At 58.1% G+C, this 19,878-nt stretch overlaps 1 protein-coding gene across 11 annotated transcripts; it reads right to left on the bottom strand.

Moving 5' to 3' along the window:
• Positions 1 to 5,619: 5,619 nt before the first annotated feature.
• LOC130838824 (upstream stimulatory factor 2) lies at positions 5,620 to 19,536 on the bottom strand. Of its 11 annotated transcripts, none has more exons than XM_057712496.1 (13): positions 18,717 to 19,536; positions 18,393 to 18,439; positions 18,164 to 18,282; positions 17,827 to 18,027; positions 17,262 to 17,412; positions 17,050 to 17,137; positions 16,679 to 16,737; positions 10,450 to 10,544; positions 10,177 to 10,305; positions 9,662 to 9,760; positions 6,942 to 7,080; positions 5,901 to 5,960; positions 5,622 to 5,819 (listed from the first exon to the last, which is right to left on the bottom strand). In XM_057712496.1, the coding sequence occupies exons 1-13, from the start codon at positions 18,776 to 18,778 to the stop codon at positions 5,749 to 5,751; spliced, it is 1,320 nt and encodes a 439-aa protein (XP_057568479.1). In that variant the 5' UTR covers positions 18,779 to 19,536; the 3' UTR covers positions 5,622 to 5,748. The 11 variants fall into 11 exon arrangements, with proteins under 11 accessions (XP_057568478.1, XP_057568481.1, XP_057568479.1 ...); XM_057712494.1 differs by having other exon boundaries at positions 5,623 to 5,819; positions 6,942 to 7,052; positions 18,717 to 19,332; XM_057712495.1 differs by having other exon boundaries at positions 5,620 to 5,960; positions 6,942 to 7,052; positions 17,908 to 18,027.
• Positions 19,537 to 19,878: the final 342 nt, after the last annotated feature.

Raw genomic sequence — 19,878 nt, 5'->3', positions numbered from 1 at the left:
CCTCCAGAGGCCACAGCCCGGTACAAAAGAGCCCTGTTCCCTCGGGGTGAGGGTGCCGCATCCTGGGGGGCTTCTGGGGTAGGTGGGGGTGAGCGGAGAGCGCCTGGCTGGGCTCTGAGTGGAGCCAGGAAGGACCAGGGACTGGGTTTAGTGACTCCCTGGCACCCAGCTGCTCTGTGGGTGGCCTCAGGGTTGGAGCCAGGGTTTCCAAGAGGCCGCTTTTCCTGGCCTTCAACACCCTCTTCCCACGGAGAACAGACGTGTGCCGTCAGACGCATGCAAATGCTGGTGTGAAATGTGACCCAGGCAGAAGGAGCAGGCTCACGCAATACTGCCGCTCTGCACACACTGACGGGCACTGAGACCCCCGTGCGGCAGACACACGCACACCTGCACGCTCCTGCCCACCGCACACCTGGACAAGTGTGGGCATGGCGGCCGAGCACACACACGGACCTGCCTGCGTGCCGTGCTCACAAAGGAACTCGGACCGGCACACGCACTGAGGTGTGGCTGCGGACAGACCCACCCAGACACATGCTGATGGACACGAGGCAGATGCCACCCTTGCCCCTGTGACAGGCAGGTACAGGAGGCAGACACAGGTGAGGGCCACAGGGCCTGGGCAGACCTGTGAAACAAGCGTGTAGACGATGCATTCTGAACGGGGGTGAAAATTGGTTCTTGGGGTGGGGTCCAGCAAAGTCTTAGTTACCAAGTGATTTGTGGCTTTCTAAAGGGCCACGGTGCATAAACATATACTGTCTACCCATAATATTAAGATTTCATGGGGAGAGTGGGATTAGGAAAAACAGGTCTAAAAGGTTTCCCTAGTAGGGTGTAAAGAAAGGTTGAGAGACACTGATGTGGATGAAGACTCGCTCAGAGAGGTGCACGCGCGTGTGCATACACACTCCTGTTGTGTGCCCGAGGGCTGGAACTTGCTCACTCACAACCCCCAGCCTCCACCCACTCCCAGATGGCAGGAGGCAGAAGCCTGATCACCTGGGCATCCTTCCACTCTTCACCTGGCCTTGGACCCCTTCCACCCGATCTGCCACACACTCAGACGCCCCAGGACAGAACCTCCATCAGAGGATGCTGAGAAGGGCACTTCATTCCTTCTCTCTGTGGTTTCTCCCTAAAGCCCTGTCACTGTTCCTGTCGTGGTCCCAGCCCATGCCCCAAACAATTCTAAGCAGCACCCTCCCCCACCCTAAATCAGCGGCCGTTCACCGCCAGCATCCACAGCCCAGGCCGCCTCGCGTGGCACACGGCCAGGGCAACCCGACCCTGTGCTCTCAGCCCCGGTCCTCTGCTCTCCTCCCCGTCCCCCGGCCCCCTCGGCTGCAGTACTCACTTGGTGCTCTTGCTTCTGTCCCTTCTGCTCCGCCGGCCCGCTCGCCGTCCCCTGGCCTCCCAGGGTCTAGGCCCCCACTTGCCCGCCCCTCCCCTCCCCCCGGGTGCCAGGGGCCGCCTGCCTCCAGGGCCCAGCTCCTCCCTGCCCCCGGGGGAGGGGGGCACAAAGGGCTCTTGTCACCACTGCTCGAACTGGGCAGCCCGATGCCTGGGTTCTACGAGCTCCTTCCTGGAGGGGCTGGGGGTGGCTGCCTCACTTGTCCCCCTCTCCGTCCCTGCGGACCCTGGCTCTGGGTCCCTGCGAGGGGGCTCTAACATCTCTGGACATCTCAGGCTGAGGGGCAGCAGGCGTTGTCCTCAGCTTCTAGGGCATCTTGGTGGCAACGTTAGGGATAAGCCTGGGCCCGCCCGGGAGGCCACAGAGGCCAGTGTGGCCAGGAGGAGGAGGCAGGACCTCTCGCTCTTGGCTCCCACCACCTCCGCTCTCTCCAGAGGGTGTCGTGTTTGGTGCCCACAGCCGGGTCTATTGTCTTCCAGGCACGTCTTGCCATCAGAAACGACCTTATGTGTTGACTGTCTCCTCCTGTGAGAACGAGACCTCCAGGAGGATAGGGCTTGGCCTACTGATGCCCAGTCTACCCTGCTGGAGGCCGGCTCCTGGCAGAGTTGAGATATGTAAACGCAGAGTGGGTACATGAGTGCGTGCCTCAAATACGCTGACTGGAGGCCTTGGCGCGCGTTCCTTCCTCCTGGAAAGCTCCCCGCCCCATCCCACTCCACACTCTGCCGCTGGCGCAGCCTGTGCAGACTTTTGGCTCCCAGCTAGGCTGCTGCTTCCTCTGGAAGCCGGCCCAGCCCCTCTCACCAAGCCAAGTGCCTCTGTGTAAATGCGGCGCGGTCCCTCCATGGCCCTCAGCAAGCCGAACTGCACCCACAGTGAGCTGCTTCCCCACTAGCATCTGAGCTCAGGTTTCCGCCTGCCTGACTGTCTGCCTGCCTGTCTGTCTGTCTGGTTTACCCGTGTGTGCCCTAGAACAGTGCCTGGTGCACAGAGGGTGCTCAGCCAAGGCTTTGCCAACTCTCTGAGCTGGGTGGGGACCCTCTGTGTGTAGATTTCACGGTGATCCTCCTGCCACCCCGGCCCCTGCCATTGGCCGCGACCTTAGCGTGCTGGTGGTGGTGTGATGCAGTGGAGTAGTGGTTTGGTCATGAGCTGTTCAGTCACACTGGGGCATCTTCTGTCCTCCTTCAGGCCAGAGCAGTGGGGGGGGAGGGAGGGAGGGAGGGTCCTTTCTCCCAAGGGAGAACCCGGCCCCCAGGGGACAGGGGGTGAGGGGCGGGGAAATCCCTCAGACTGGGGAGTGAGGAGTCAGAGAAGGCTGGATGGAGGGGGATGGGAAGTCTCACCCCCACCTCGGGCTTCATGATGTCAGACTCTGCCCGTGCCTTTCCCAGACAGGGACAAAAGCCCATTGAGCGTGGGGTAGGGCTCGAACGCCTGGGTCCCGGAGAAAAGAGGGGCCTGGTGCCTGGGCTTTGGGGGAGGACACAGAGATCCTAGGGGACTCATATGTCACAGCCTTCAGCATCAACACCAGCCGCCTTGGGGTCGTGTGTCTGAGCAGTTGGGGGGGTGGAGGGTCCATCTTCTCTCTGGGTGTGAATTGAAGTCTGTCCCTGGGGGCGGGATGCACAGGTGAGTGCACCCCACAGAGGGCTTTATCAATGAGGTCCGCACCCAGGTCTCCAGCCCATGTGAGGACTGGGAGACCGGAGAGCATGTGATGGCAGAAAGGAGAGATGCCGCTCAGATCCAGCTACCAGTGCTGCCCGATCATCGGATTCTTCCAGGTGAGGCAGGTGTGTTAGTTTGCTAGGGCTATTGTGACACTCTCACAAACTGGGTGGCTTAAAAAACAGAATTTATTGTCTCACCGTGTTGGAGGCTAGAAGTCTCCATGTCTACATGGTATTTTTCCTATGTGCAGGTCTCTGTGTCCAAATTTCCACTTTTTATGTGCACACCAATCCTACTGGATTAGGACCCACCGTAATGACCTCATTTTAATGTGATTATCTCTGTAAAGACCCTATCGCGAAATAAGGTCATACAATCACACTGGGTGTTAAGACTTCAACATTTTATTTTATTTTATTTTATTTGTTTCATTTCATTTCATTTGTTTTTGGCTGTGCAGCTTGCAGGATCTTAGTTCCCCGACCAGGGATTGAACCTGGATCCTGGCAGTGAAAGTGCCCAGTGCTAACCACTGGACCGCCAGGGAATTCCCAATGTGTAAATTTTAAAGGGACATAGTTCAACCCATAAGAGCAGGAGTTCAGATTTTTATGTGAAATATCTCGATCTTTAGGTATTTGCCCAATTTTTAACTAAAACATCGTGCAGACCAAGCAAAACTGACCTCAGGGCAGATTCAAGCCCTCAGGCCCACTTGCTCCATGAGTTCTTGAGTGGAAACAGGTGCTTGGTCCAGCCCAGAGGCACTCTCTGCCTTTAGCCAGAGTTGGCCACTTCACAGCAGGAGCCTTCAAAGTGTGGTCCTCAGGCCAGAGGCAGCCGTATCAGCTGGGAGCTTGTTAGAAATGCACATTCTAAGGCCCCACCCCAGACCTGCTGAATCTGCATTTTACCAGGCCCCCCAGGAGATTTGGGTGCACTCTAACGTTGGGGTACCTGTGCCTCACATCACTAGGACCACCTGGAGGACCGGCTAAACTGAGAGAAGACCACTCATGTCATTAAATGCAATTAGCAATTTCCGGTTTCCCACCTCCTGGGTATTTATCAGGAGGGTCTGAGAGGCCTCCACCCCCTCTGTCTTTTCCATTGATGAGGCATTTGACAGCTTCCAAAACCACTTCACACTCCTCCCTCTGTGAGCCTTTTAACAGCCCAATGAGTTGAGTTCTGCAGCTTCTCTCCTTTTACAGATGAGGAGGTGGGGTTTCGGGAGGAGGATCCTGCGAGACCCCGTGGCTAAAAGGAGGCCAAGCTCCCCAAATAGTCTTCCTCTGTCCATCCTTCGGTCTCTGTGTTCAGGAAAACCTCTCCCAGAGGACCAGCCTCTCGTGGCTTCCGCGGCAGAAGTTGGTAGTGTTCAAGACTGATCTGGCTCCCAGCTGGGTTTAGTTTGGCTCCCAGCGTGTTGATTTTTTAAAAATCAGATTACTTTCATCAGTTGCCAATAGTTTAAAAATCAGGAAATTTCACGTAAAGATAAGGATTGCCGCCTTCTCTTGAAAAGAAGCTCTAGCCATGTTTGGTCTGCCTGTGGGCACAGCAGCCACGCATGGCAGCCCTCTTTAGATGGGGCCCCAGGCCTCCCCACTCCCTATCTTTACACAACATTGAGGCCAAATGGCTGAGGCCTTTTATCATCATGCTAGCGCTGATACGTTCTCATGGGCTAAGATGATAGTGAAATGCATCTTGTATCTCTTCTATCAAAAGTGGGGAAACCAGATAAATTGAGAGGATACAGTTTTCAAGGAGAAAGGGAGGGAATTCAACCCCTTATGGAGGTGAAGAGGATTGTCTTATGTGTCTCCTGTGTCCTTATCGAGAGAATATAAGTGAACATGTGCCTATGAAACAAACGCTCACATCTCACTCATTTACTTCACCTACTGGTCCCTGAAGGCCAGTGGTTCTCAAACGTTTTGGTCTCAGGACCCCTTTATACTCTGAAAACTTATTGAGAGCTCCAAAAACCTTTTGTTCTACTGAGTTATATCTATAGATGCTTAATCTATTAGAAACTGAAACTGGGAACATTTTAAAGCACAAGACACACAAGCACACAATCCACCAGCCGTCAGAGGGATGACGTCATCACCCATCATGGGGCCTCTGGAAAGCTCTGCCGTCCGCTCACCAGAGAACGAGAGTGAGAAAGACGGGAAACCTCTTAGTAGCTTCCGCCTTGTGGAGCCCTGGAGGAGTCCCCAGACCTTACTCTGAGAACTCCTACTAGACATTTGGGTTTACCCCTGTTTTAAGATTTCATGGAGGAAACTTCCCTGCTGTTGCAACATAAATTCGAGGTCCTTTGAAGTGGGGAAAGGAGAAGAACAGAAAACAAATGTCCCTCACCAAGCTTCCTTGCAATCCCTGGGACACACCAACCCCGCACACCCCATCAAGCACTGGCCCTCCCAAGACAGGGGCCAGTAACAAGCCTCTGACATAGGGTTTTGGCAGCGAGAAAAGACAACAGAGACTCTGGTTTGGAAAATAAGAGCTAGAAACAGCCATTTTATTCCAAGACCATTCACCAAGCGTTGGAGGGCAGCAGGAATAAATAAGAGGGGGGTGGGGACTGGAGCGGCGGGCTGCTCTACGTCCTGCAGCACATCCCACACCTCGCTTTATGACAGCAGCCGCAGCAGAAAACGCAGATGGGGAAGTGGGTGTCTCGTCTTGGTCTCTGGAGCACAGGCTGTGGGAAGGAAGGGCAGTGAGCGGGGGGCAGGCACGGGAAGGCGGGGGAGGCGCGGAAGGGAATCCCAGGGGATCTCACCATCAAGCCAGCTGCGGCTCCAGCTGTGTCCTGGGTCTGGAGGTCTGCTAGCTGTCTGGTCTGTGAAGGCAAAAGGGGAATTGACGCCAGGGCCCCGGCAGAGCTCTCGATCTTGCTCCCACCAAGCAGCTCCTGCCCAGGGGTTGGCGTCCCCTGGCTCAGCTGGAATCCTAGGAGTGGCCTTGCTTTCTGGCCTTTCCTCACCTTCCCACGGGTCGTTCTCCTGCCTACAAACATCCCAGTTCTGTCTCCTTCTCTCTCCACAGCTGCTCACTCCTCCATAGCTCTCTCCGTGGCCTGGATGCCAGCCCCTGCCTGTATCTCACCCCTTACAACCCGTTCCCCACACGTTATTAGTCAGATCTCGGCTTTCCCCGTCTTAAAAGCCTGCAGGGCTTCCCCTGCACTTAGAGGAACATCAGCATCTGCATAGCTGTCCACAAGACTTGGCCTGGCCACCCCTCGGGCTCATCTCCAAGCACCATCTCCTCGGCTTACCAAGCCCTCTGGTCCTCGGGTGCCCCCATCTCGGTCTTGGCTGAATGCCCCCTTCTCATATCCCTCCAGTCATAGGTCAAATAACATTTTCTCACAAAAGAGCCAGCCCTTGAGCCCATCTACAGAAGCCAACCCCCATCATCACTCTCCTACCATCTTTCATGTCATTCACGAATAGCATTTACTAAACACAAGTGTTTACTTGCTTTAAGTTCACCGATTAATTCCCTGACCAGGATGTAAGCTCCACGAGAATATCCTTCTCTCATTGACCTTGTTCACGGCTCGGTCACCACTGTCTAGAATAGGACTTAACACAGAGTAGGCACTCGATAAATAGCTGCGGAGTTAGATCGGGGCCCCAGTCCCTGCCACTCCGTACTCTGTCTCTGCACCTCGAGCAGCTGCCTGTCCCCCTCTCCTTGCCCTGAGCTCTGCCCCCATGCTGAGGTCTCCCGCTGCCCTCAGCTGTCCCCTCGCAGGGGGGCCTGGCTCTCCGTGGCGATGCTGGCTACCCTCCTGGGCCCAGGCCCCGTCTCTCACCTGGGGTGGGAGAACGGCACCACTGGTCAGGCTGGCCAGGAGGAGGAGCAGGAGACAGGTGGCCCAGGTCTGCCTGTTCAGCGCCATCGTGCTGTCCGTCCGGCTGTCCTGCTGTTAGGTCTAGGACTTGCTCTGGTGTCTGGGAGCCCAGTTACACTTGCTTTTATGGGGCCTCCTGGAGGAGGCGGGGATGCTAAGCCCCCTCCCCTTTGGCCCAACTCATTTCCAAGAAGGTGGTGGCGCCGAAAAGGCGGGAGAGATAAGCGGGAAGAGGGACAGGGAACAGGGTTGTGTCACCCTCGGCCAGCAGAGGAGTGTCCAGGAGGTGGGGCAGACGCGACCACAGACACACACCTCTAGCCAGCCACCTGGGAAACACTTTCCCCGACATGATGTCACCCTGTTGATTTCAGAAAAAATTCCACCTTTTGCCCCAGCGGTTGAACGGGTCGATGAGCAGGAATAAGGCGCCTTCCTTCCCCACCCTTCCCTGACCTCCTCATTCACAGGCCATATGGCTGTCACTTGCCAGGCCCCTCAGGGGTTCCCCTCTGAGAGGCAACTCTGTGACAGCCTTGTGCAGGAGTCTGTGTCAACAACAGCCCCCAGCACACGTGTGGGGTCTTTCTTTTTAAGTTACGGAATTTGTTACAATATTGCTTCTGTTTTATGTTTTGACTTTTGGCTGTAGGGCACGGTGGGATCTTAAAACTTGCATCCCCTGCACTGTAAGGCAAAGTCTTAACCACTGGACCGCCAAGGAAGTCCCACGTATGGGGTTTTTCAAGTGTGCCAGAACCTTAAGATGTGGCCTGGTATCTGGGAAATATTCCTGTGAACTTTTGGCCGAAAAAGACAGCGGTGACAGTAACAGCTAACATCTGATGACTGCGCCTGGTGAGCCAGCAGAGGTACTGACTCACTTTTGGGTTAACTCAGCCCATACGACCTATCCTCTGAGCAGCTCCTGCCTGCCCCATCCTGGGCTCTGCTCTGTGTTCAGGGTCCTAGCTGCCTTCTCAGCCACTGACCCCAGGGGCCGGGCTTCCCAGATCCTGCTCCTGAGACAGGAGCCCACCATGCCCACCTGAGACTAACTTTCTTTGCTTTTCAGGAGAGGAACTGAAGGCACTGCCCAAACTCGGTCAGCCAGAGGCAGAGCCAGGACTCCAGCCCGGGCAGCCTGACTGGGGCCTGTGCCCGCATCACCAGGCTTTCCTGCCTCCCAGAAAACATGAGAGGGTACGGTGGGTCTGCTGGACCGGGCTCATACTGGCTCAGTGAGCAGCTCGGGAACATCCCATCCCAACTGCAAACTCAGGGGCATCGCGCCGGCAGCTTGAAACCCACAGTCGCGGGAGCAGTTACACCACAGACATCCGCACATACTACAAACCAGGCTTTTCTTCGGAGGGCTAGCTCCCTGCCCAACACGGGAGCCGAGGCTACCCGACTCTGGCAACCTCATTGCTACCCACGACCTGAACCATCTCAGGGTGCACACGGCCCCGTGGAACAGCAAACTTTGACTTCACAGATGAGCCCTTGGCCATCTTCCCCCTCTGACTCACTCTAGGACCATCCAGCGTTCACCCTACGACCGGAGCCTGGGGGTGATGGTGCCAACGAATGAGTTCTTCCTGGCCCTGAACTGCCGCCGAGGCCCACTCAGAAAGCACAAAAACGGGGGCCCCTGGGAAGGAACGCTGTTCCCTACCATCTGCCTCTCTATTCACTCCACGTTAGGCTCCCCCAGCTGCACACACCCTCCCTCTCAGAGGAGTGGCCAGGACAGGAGACAGGGCTCCTCAGAGGGGAGGAAGAAAGCAGCTGGGGGAATCCAGAAATGGCGCAGGGTGGCGAGTTCAGCCAGGTGATCAGACCAGCAGGCCTAGATTCTGGGAACGGCTGGAGTTGCACAGGGTCTGCGTACTCACGAGACACAGCAGCAGCCCCCAGCACTGCCGGGCATCACTGCGTCTCTGCTCAGGCCAGGTTTCATCATCTACCAGGGCCAGGGGTCACAGCACAGGCGCCAGAGGCACGGTGCAAGGCGACAGGCTGACGGGCCAAGCCTGGCTTCCTGGCCATCTGCCCTCCCTGGGGGTGGGGGGCTCAAGGCCAGGCCCCACCATTGGCTGGTGCAGAGGGAAGGGTGTCAGCCCAGAAGGGTAGGGCCAGGAGCCAGTTCTGTTTTCAGGAACTGGTGACATGGAAGACCCCAGCCTCTCTTCCAAAAACATGGGACACGTCCTTGACCTCGGCCCCCCTGCCCCCACACCACACACACAACACCTGGGGCCTCAAAGACGCATGCATTCCTTAATTCCTCCATCCACACAACCAACAGACTGGGTACCGGGCAGTCCAGGATGGCAGGGACTGGCACAGAGCCACAAACACAGGAGGGAGGCCCTGCCCTCAGGAGCCCTGCACAGACCCCGGATCCCCTCCCCACACCTGAGATGGACAGACACACGGACAGACAAGGCGGGGCCACATGGGGCCAGTTTATTGCAGTTAAATACCTCTCTCTCTCTCTCTATTTTTTTTGTCCATTTTTTCCATAAAGAAAATTAGAACACACTCACACACCCAAAGGGGAGCAGGGTTCCAGAAACAAGAGGTGGGGTGGGACATGGCCTCCCTGCTTAGGTCCAGGCCCCAGGGCTGGCCCCCCAAAGGCTCCCCTCCTTCCCGTAAGCACCCTGTCTCAGTACCTCTAGAGTCCAAGGAGGCAGTGGGGTATGGCAGGGGCTCTGTCCTCCTCCCTCTTGCCTCCAGGCGAGACCACTAGAAGTGCCGGGGCTGAGTGGGGGCTGGGAGAAGGGAGACAGACAGACGGGGGAGGGAGGATATTGTTTCCAAGTTGAGGAGAGTGGTGGGCGCTTATCCACAGAAATGCATTATTTCTCCCCGTTTTTTGTTAAAAATCTACTATAAAAAAACGCAGCTGGGGGAGGGGCGTCTGTCCCTCTCTGTGCTAAGGGCTGGGGAAGGGGACGGCAGGGGCCCGGAGGCGGCCCCCACCGCACGGTGAGGTGGGCGTCACTGCCGGGCGCTCTCGCCCACCATCTCCAGGTTGTGCTGCTGCAGCTGGGCGCGGAGCACGGCGTTCTCGTTCTTCAGCTCCTCGATCTGCCAGACACGACGGGGGACAAGCAGCCAGGGCTGGCTCTCTGCATCTTGGGGGTCCTGGGCACCCCCTCCCCGCCCTCCCGGCCCGGCTGCTCACCTGCTGCCTCAGGAGTTCGTTGTCCATCTGCAGCCGCTCGGCCTCCTTGAAGGTCTCCTGCATGCGCTGGTTGGTCTGGCGCAGCTCCCGGATGTAGTCGCAGGCCTTCGACAGGATGCCTCCTTTACTCTGGGGGTGGGCGTGAGCATCAGCGAGCAGCCGCCCACTGCCCACCGGCTCAGCCCCGACGACTCCCGCCCCCCGCGGTCAGGCAGACGCTCCGCAAGGGGGTCAGGGGACTGGCCACCGCACTGGGGACCGGAGGGCACTCACCGCTCCCGTCTTGCTGTTATCTGCATTACAATCTGGAATGATTTTTGAAAGCTGGACTATCCAGTTGTTGATCTTGTCCCTCCGCCTCCTCTCCACTGCAGCAAGAACAGCAAGAACAAGGCTGTGTTCACAGCACTCCTTCTGTGCCCCGGCGATTCACCTCCCGAGGCAGATGCCATGAGAGCCGAGCCGCCCAAGGTCACACCGCCAGCAAGTGCAGGGCTCCGATCTGAACCCAGGCGGCGGGCTCCGATCTGAACCCAGGCGGCTGGCTCCAGCCCACTTCACATCGCTCCTCAAGAGGAACCCCCAGGTGCCACACGTACCCAAGGGCAGGGTTGACAGCTTGGGGGGGGGGCAGCACGGTTCATTTTGTTTGCCTGCCCAGCATGCTTCCAAAACTTTGAATCAACGTTTAAAAATTAGGAAGCTTCACGTAACACCTGGCCTCTTTTGAAAAATGGAGCTGTGGCCGCAGTAGGCATGTGTTCTTGGGAGGCAAGAACGGGCCAGAGGCCCTTTACACAGGACCCAGGCGCCCCTCTCCAGTCTCCACGGCCCCTGCATTTGATTCTCCCCAGTACTGGGGTCACCCAGGGCTCTGGGCCCCATGATACTGTTTTTCATCTTTAAAATCACAGTCTGACCACGTCTCGCCTCCACTGAAAGTCCTTTTCCAGGGCCCTGGCAGCAAGTCTCAGCTTCCCCAGCTGGCGCTGTGGCTCGCAGCGTCCTGGCTGGTTGGGGCACTGGGTCACCCAAAATACCACGAACCCTATCTTGAAGGCCAGGTTTGACAAACTACTGGCATATTTCGCTTGCAAAGTCCAGATTTGTGATTTATTTCATAAAACACCATAATTTTACTCTGTCTGCTGAGTCGTGGGGCAGCTGTCCTTAAGACAGGGCTCGTTTGTGCCTTCACTCTGTCTTCTCACCTGGCCGGTCATGACCTATGACCTGGGGTCTGCCTGCGAAGCAGCCTGAGACCCGATTTGGGGCTCACTGAGCAAAGCTATCCCAGCCCTTCCTCACCTAGTAATCACACTACAAGGCACTGCTGGGGACACACAAGAAAGCCCAGTTGCCCCTACAACTCTCACCCCCACACTCTCATCCCCCTGCCAGGACAACCCACGGACAAATAAATGCACACGGTGTCTGTAGAGGAGAGGGGACTGCAGGTGGGATTCGGAAAGGAGGGCAGAGGGGTATTTTCTCAGGGTTGGGAGACTGGGGGAGGGGCTCCGGGTGAGAGTGAGAAAGGTAGGGTGGGCCAGAAGCAGACCCCTGACTTATCTTCTCCTGAGGCCAGCACCGCCCCTCGACCCGGCTGCTCCCTCAAAGAACGTGCCTGGCCACCTACAGGCAAACCCAACTGTCTTCTCCTGGCACTTGCTTTTGTCCACTCGCTGCTGACCGGTCCTTCCAAGTGCCCCCTACTTTGGCCTGCATGACCATACCCTCCCACCACACGGACTCGCCTCCTCCCTCGCTCTCCTCTTTCCGCTGAAACCTCCCCCTACCACGATAAGAACGGTGTCTGGTATCGAGCTCTGCCTGACCCTGGCCCCGGGGTCAGTGAGCGCGCAGACCTGGGCCCTAACACGACCGCGGTGAGTGAACCCTCCCAGCAAGGACGGCCACGTCTTCCGGTCTTTGGGGACTCTGTGGCCCCAAGCAGCAGCGGGGCTAAGCGCCTGGCCAGGCCCGGCAGCGCTGGCCACCCCGTCCCTCAGCAGCATGCTCCACTCGTTCTAAGGCTCCAGCTGCGGCGTCAAGAGCAGACGGCTGCTCAGTTCCTTTCTCGACCCTCCCACAGCCGACCCTCCCACAGCCCGCCCTCCCTGAGCCTGGGCACCGCGCTGCAGCTGCATCCCACACACTCCTCACTTCAAGCCACTGGGAGTGGGGATGGGGGGGGTGGGACCGCAGTTCGCATTTGCTTCTTCAAAACTTACCGCCTGCCCTACTGTGTGCAGGGCACTCCGCGAGGTTGGAGTCCACGGTGGACTCAACCTCTGTCCTGCTGGCACTCACATTTCACAGCGTGAAATGCACGCAAACAGGAGATACTGACACCACAGGATTGCGTGCTATCACTGAAGACTGTACCGAGTGCCTGGGGAACGCCAGGGCGGAGGGACACTTTCTGCACAGAGTGGGGTGGAGTGTATCTTCAGAGAAAGATTTAGAAAGCGAACACTTGGAGGGTGCGGGGGGTGGCAGGAATAGACTGTAGAAACAGGTTGTGAAGGCCCTGAATGCCCTGCTATCAGGTCTGGACCCTGTCTTCTCTTCCCTAGGAGTCTAGGCCCTCGAGCCTAGGGCCTTTCTTGGTGATCTGGTCAGGCCTGTGGTTTGGGAGGACCACCTCAGCACAACTGAAATGGAGGAAGACCAGTTAAAACCAAGGCCATGTCTGTTCCTCAGAAGGCTTAAGTCACACCCACACAACACTTAAAACACAATTTAGAAGCGAAATCTGCCAAGACTAATGGAAGAAACGGGTAAATCCACAAATGTAACTACAGACACCAACACACCTCAGTTAATTGACAGGACAAGTAAACCAAAAAATGAGGATAGAAAACCTGAACAACGTCCACCAACTTGACCTAGTTACCACCGACAGAAGATTCCACACACAGCAGCAGACATATGTTCTTTTCAAGCACACACAGAAACTTCCATCAAAATAGACCATATTTGGGGCCATAAATCCCAAAGAACTGAAATTATACACATGGAATGTGTTCTCTGACCACAACAAAACTCACTTAAAAATCAAAAGCTACCTGCAAAATCCATTAACACTTATAAGTTAAACAACACACTTCTAAACAACCTGTGGGTCAAAGAAGAAACCATAAGGAAAACTAGAAATATTTTCGATTGAATGACAAGAAAGCACATATCCAAACAGGACGTAGCTAAAGCAGTGCTGGACTGAAATCTGCAACTGCAAAGGCTTGTATTGAGAAAAAAGAAAGGCTTGACATCATCTTAAAAAGCTGGGGAAAAACCCCTAGCAAATTAAACCCAAAATAAGCAAAAAAATAACTTAGTACAAGCAGAAACCAATGAAATAGAAAAAAGCAACTCACAAGTCAGATTGCACGTTAAGGCCTGGATTTCTGGCTGCTCAGAGGCTCTGGCAGCAGGGGGCCCGAGTTCTGACACGGCAGCAGTGACTGGCGCCGTGAGGCCACCTTCCAGGCAGGACAAACAGGCCCCAGTTCATCGAGGGGATCACCACCCCCTTTCTGCCACACCAAGTATACGGACTCCCTCAGGCCCCTGAAGCATCTGTGGCCCAGAGAGGGGCCCCTGTGGTACCAAGAAATGTGGGAAAGAGGGAGAACGGAGAAAGAGCTGATTCGAGGTCCACTTTGAAACAGCACCTCAGGGCTTGCGGATGTGAGGGAAGAAGGGGTCAGAGTTGAAGCAGCCTGGCTCTCAGGTCTGGCTGGGGTAATCATGACAGGGGTGCCTTTTGCTGCTCTGGAAAAAGGAGGCTTTGGAAAGGAGGAACAGCCGGTTCTTAGACAAGCTGACCGTGAGGTGTTTCAAGGACATCCAGAAATGGAGATTTCGAACGGGCACTTCACAATACGGGTCCGGAGGAGCTCCAGAGAGGTGGAGCAGAAAGACAGCTTTGTGCAGTGCGAGGGCAGGGTAAGCGCTGGGAGGACACCAGGAAGCAGTCTCTCCTCTTTGGAGTCGCATGCTTTTCTGAAGAAAGCGCCCAGTCCCTCTCCCAGAAGAAACGACAAACACCGACAACTGGAGATGGGGTCTTGGGGATACTGACCATCCCTGGGCCTGATGTTTCACTCTCCTGAGGCTGCTGGATGAAGGGGCTGGACCTCAAGAAATACTACCAGCTAAAGCAGTTTCCAAACTTGCCCACTGTGAAGAGTCACCCGGGGAACTTCTTGAAACAGACTCCAGGCCGCCTTCCAACCCACCCATTCAGCACCTCATGAGGACAGCCTGGAGACTGTGATCATTAACAAGCTTCCCAGAGTAACTGCGAAGCCCTGCTCTCAAGAGCAGGCTGGGAAGGAGAATCGGAGCAGGTAGAGCAGAAAGGAACGCTCCCGAAAGGAGGGAACAGGCAGGGTCAGATGCTTGGAGAGCAGACAGGAAAGGAAGCCAGTGGATTTGGCAACAAGGTCATCACGGGTGACCTTAAATGGACCCGTTTTGGTAGAGAAATGAGACAGACTGCCAAGGGTACAGGGCGGCCGGGCAGAGGGTGGGTCCAACACTCTGCAGGTTAGGAGAGAGCGCGCGGGCCGCGGCTGGAGAACAAGGGCAAGGTCATGAGCAAGGCTGATTTTTACAGGATGAGGAAGACTCAAGACTCTGGAGCTGGGTTAATCCAGTGAGAGGCAGAGCGAGGCTCGGGTGGAGGGGGGCTGGCTGGTCTCCTGAGAGCTGTTTGCCGCGGTCTTACCAGGCGGCACACCACCCTGATGGGGGCTCACGTCTCACGTGCTGCACCCTCACCGTGAGCCTCCGGGGCAGTCGTGTTAACGCATCTTTACAGAGGCCCAAAGAGGCGCAGAGACTAAGAACCAGACTAAGGTCATACAACCAACACAGAGAAGACTGCCAAGATAGCTCATCAGACACCCCCCTCAAACCCACCACACCCCAAAACCAAGCTCACACTCACCCCTTCCCTTTACATGAACCTGACCCCATCATGAAACCCTGACTCGTGAAATCCTGATTCTTCAGCCTTGGAAACTTCTCTACAGCTCAGCACCCCCGCAGGCCACTTTCATGCCCTGTCCTGTCTGAGGCCCTCAGCTGCAGTCACCTCCTGTTTTCCTAGCCTCTGGTGTCCCATCACTCTGACCATCCAACCTCTGTACACAACCCCTCTGCTGACTTCCCCTTGAACCAGAATAAAGATCTAGGGATGGGGACCCTGGGAGGGCCTCTGACAGGCCCCACGTGACCTGGCCCTAGCCAGGCCTCACACGACTTCGTCAACTTCCTCTTTCCCTTCCTGAGTCTTCAAACCCAAGTCTGTTCCAGCTCAGGCCTGGGTATTTGCACTTGCTTACCCCTCGCTGCCTGGGACTCCTCCCATTCAGGCCCCTGGCTCAAGCGTCACTTCTAGAGAGGCCTAGAGAGCACACTGCCACCGTAACCCTCCATCTCCTTACCCAGCCTTATCTTCCTTCGCGTGACACACTTATGTTCCCTGACGTCCTATTGTAGCTTTGTGTAGTTCCTGTCTCTTCCACCAGAATGAACACCCTATGAGAACCAAGGTGTCTGTTCCATTATCCGCTGTATCTGAGGCCTAGAACAGGGGCTGGCACATAGTATGTATGTGTTGAGTGAATGCCTGAACTCACTGAGCAGCTGAGATCACAGCCACGTGAGCCCAACCCCCAATCAAACACCTTTAGGGCTCTCGGGACCTCACCCTGACATTCAAGGCCTTCCCTGACCCTCTCTGCTCTCTCCTCCCAAGCTCTCCACACAGAACCTCTGCTATAACCAAACCAACACACCCGAAGCAACCTCACTCCACCCTGCCTTCCTGCGCTTCCCTCTGCTGGACAGGCGCTCCCAAAGGCCACCTCCCTGGGGAAACGTCACCTGATCCCCCAGTCAGCGTTCAGTCACACACCAGCCTGAATTACCCTGAGCTTCCTTGACATTCCAGACTAGGCCCCAGACCTGGCACGGGGCATGTACTGCCCAGCCTGGCGTCCACCTTCAGGAAATATCTGCTGAACGATCGTTATTTGGATGGAAGGGTCCCCTGGACATGCTCTGGCCTCAGCCAGAGACACAGACTACTTGCAGTGTCATCTTCAGATGTGCTCTCTCTCAGACCAGCTACTTCGGGAAGCCAGGCTGGCAGGGGGATGGGGGGGCTTGTGCAAAACAGCAGCCATGTGGGAAGGGAGGTCCAGGTGAGCCAGACCAACCCACTTCCCAAGAGAAGCAGGACGTTCACAGTGAACGTGAAACTTCCCATTTAAAATGCTAGTCACTGATTCAGAGTCACTAGCCAGGATGACAAACCCGCTGCAGCTCACGCCTGCCTATCTGCTCCTGACAGTGACCGTCCCCGCTTCTGCTTTCCCAGCATCCAACAAGCATCTCTCACACACGTGCGGCATGCCCGCCGATCTGGGACTCCAAGCACCGGGCTGGGCTGTGCCCGTGAGGCCCAGGAGCTCCATCCTGACCGTACCTTCATTATGCTGAGCTCTCCTTCTCTCATCACGTGGCGTTCTGGTTCCGTCGATTTTCCTAGAAGAGAATGGGAAAAAATGGGCACGTGTTACCTCCAGCTCATGGGTCCAAACGTTTACTAGGGAGTCAGACTTAAAAATAATCTCTGCAAGACACATCCACATGTAGAGAGAGAGACACAGAGAGAGAGGAAAGAGTATTTTTTTTAACTTAAACTAGAGAAGCAAAACCTGACCAGAAAAGATACCAACTGCCTGCTGTGTACTCAACTGCCTGACTCCCATTCCAGAAAAACCTTCCCTTCCTTGGGTCCCCGCACCAGGCCCTCCCAGTGTCCCCTACTTCTGGGACCAGGTCTCCTGCACATACGGGGAGTAGGGGTGTGTCCGGGGCGCAATTGTCCTCTGCGTTCCTGTCTGAAGCACGTCCTGGGGCGTCATCATGACATAGAACTGGCCTGTAGGGAAAGCGGGGGTTAGTGCTAAAACTAGGGGCAGAGTGAGAACTGGCTGGGGGAGCTTCCCTCCCTGCTAGGCCTGTTGCCTCCCCTGCCTTCCGCCCTGGCCCCTTCCTTCCTTTACCTCCGGCCTGCAAGCTCTGGTCTGTGGTCTGTACGGACACAGCCGTGGTATCTCCCACACTGGACGCTGGGAAATAGGCAAATCGTGCCTCCCCACTGACAGCCTCAGCTGCCGGGCTGCCACCATTGCTGAAGGGATTTTGGATTACAGCCTAGGGAGTAGGAGGACAGAGGCCACCCTTAGCCATCTTTGTTCCCCAATACATCCCCTAACTGCCATTTTTGACGTTTGTGCATTCTCTATGGAGAGTGGAGGAATCCCTCTATGTCTGCCATTCTGCCCTGTGTCTTGCAGCCCTGGAACTTGACAGATACTCAGCAATGACTTGGTGAACCGACCCACTTTTAACTCTAAGAAATTTCCCTGTTACCATGATCCCCATTGCATACACATACACACACAAAATGCCCCACAGGTCTTGTCCCAGGTTTTACTGTGCAGAACAGAGACTTGACCTGAAGGCCTGAAAGCAGCATCTTATTCCCACCTACCCCACCCCCTGGGGCTCCCCAAGAACAGAGTCAGTGTCCCTTCTCCATCCCCCCAGGGGCTGCTGGGCACCTACCAGTGGGAAGGGCGCTGCGGGACCTGGGGGCACAGAGGCAGCAGCGGGGCCGGGACGCTGGGTGGCCCCATCCACACCCACCTGGGTCACAGCCTGCTGCCCCCCCGCGAAGGCAGCCGTAGACACCACGCTGACGGCGCCTGCTGTGTCGCCCTGGCCGTCCAGCTGACCATCAGTCACCTGGACTACGCGGTATGTCACCTGCAGGGGGCGGCAGAGCAGCAAGACCCGCGCTGGGGCCCGGGTAGGGGCCAGGTCGGAGCCCCTCCCAGCCCACCCGCTCTACCGCGGGCTCAGCCCTCCACTTGCCCGCCGGGCTCCGGGCCCGCAGCCTCACCTGTCCTCCATTATTCTCTGTGCGGAACTGGTACTGGATGTTGTGGTCGCCGAACGCCGCCTGCTGGACGCTGGCGATGGCCACCGCCGTCTGCTCCTCCGCCCCAGGGCCGTCCCCGCCTGCGGTCGGAGGAGGGTAGGGGGGGTGGTCAGAGGGGGCGCGGGCCAGGGCTTCCCCCGTGCCCTCCCGGGCGCAGGTCGCGGCCCCGGTGGGCCCCGCGCGCGCTCACCTTCCTGCAGCTCGACGCCCTCCTCTGCCTCGGGTCCCTTGTCGTGACTGCGGGGAGCACGGGAAGAAGAGAGCATCAGGGCTGCCCGCGCCCCCGCCCCTCTGCCCAGGTGCGGGGCCCTCATCCCGCCCGGCCCCGTGTGGGGCCGGGGCAGCGCCGGGCCCGGGGGGCCGGGGATATTCGCGCGGGTGCCCCCTCCCTCGCGGCCTCCATTTTGAGCTGGGCCGGGCGGCCGCTCGGGATCATGGCGGCCCAGTCGCCAGGCCGAAGGGCCAGGGCCGGGGCCAGGGCGCGCGGGGGTGCGGACCGGCCCGGCTCCCTTACCTGGCGGCGGCAGCAGCGGTGGCCGAGGCAGCAGGATCCAGACCCGGGTCCAGCATGTCCATGGGGGGGGTGGGGGCGGGGGGGGCGCCGGGCCCGGGGGGGAGGGGAGGGGAGGGGAGGGAGGGAGGGGAGGGGGCGGGCGGCCGGGGGGGCCCCGAGCCCGGCGCTCACGCCGCGCGGCAGGAGGGGACGGAGGAGACACGGGAGCCGCTCGCGCTGATCACGGGGACAAACAGTGGGGTCATGTGAGGAGGAGATGCCGCCGCCGCCGCCGCCGCCGCTGCTGCTCCTGCAGCCGCCTCCGCCCGCTCGCCCGCCGGCCGGCTCCCGGCGGCTCTAGGCTCCGGGACGCAGAGCAGCCGCCCCCCGCCCGCTGCACGCGGCCCTCGGGCCTCCTTCCCTGAGTAGCCGCCGCCGCGACTTTTTTTTTAACCCGGCCCGCCCTGGATGGCCGCCGCCTCTCCCCCGGCTTGCCGGCTCGCACGTCAGCCACCCGGCCTGGCCCAGTCCGGCGGCGGATCGCTGCTGCAGCCGCCGCCGCTTTCTATTTTTTCCCCCTTTTTTTTCCTCCTTTACTTGAGCTGCGCGCGCGCGGCGGCGGCGGCGCGAGCCCGGGGCCGACGCGCGCAGGGGGAGGGCAGCCCCCGGGGAGCGCGCGCGCTGTCTGTCTCCGATGGCGGGCGGGCGCGCGGGCCCGGGTCTTGGCGGGGCGCGAGGTTGGCGCCACCGTCTCCGCTGCCGCCGCCCGGCACCCGCCGGCGGGCCGCCTGAGTGGAACGCGGGCCCGGATGGAACGCCGGGGGACCCGGAGGAGGGGCTGTGGTCGCCGGGAACGAGGCAGGCGGCGGGGTTTGGAGACAGAAAAGTAGGTCGGGGGGGAGGGGTGGATGGGGTGGAAGGGGAGAGGAGCGCGCACGCGCGCCCCCGGCGGCTGGCCGGAGGTGCGCGAAGGCGGGGGCCCGAGGCGCATGCGCACGTCTGGGCGGGGCCGGGGCGCGCACGCAGGGCGGGGCGGAGCCAGCGTGGGGCACGTATTGCTGGCCGCGGAGAGACGGAGAAGGCAGAGCCGGTCCTTTCCCCCGGGCTTGGGACGCACGTCCCTTGAGAGAACTGGACATGCGGCCTTTTGCAGACACACACAGCCGCTGTCTGGGCTCCCCAC

This window comes from Hippopotamus amphibius, chromosome 16 (assembly GCF_030028045.1).
Source record: "Hippopotamus amphibius kiboko isolate mHipAmp2 chromosome 16, mHipAmp2.hap2, whole genome shotgun sequence".
Classification (NCBI taxonomy): Eukaryota; Metazoa; Chordata; class Mammalia; order Artiodactyla; family Hippopotamidae; genus Hippopotamus; species Hippopotamus amphibius.
This window is presented reverse-complemented; position numbering and strand designations above follow the sequence as displayed.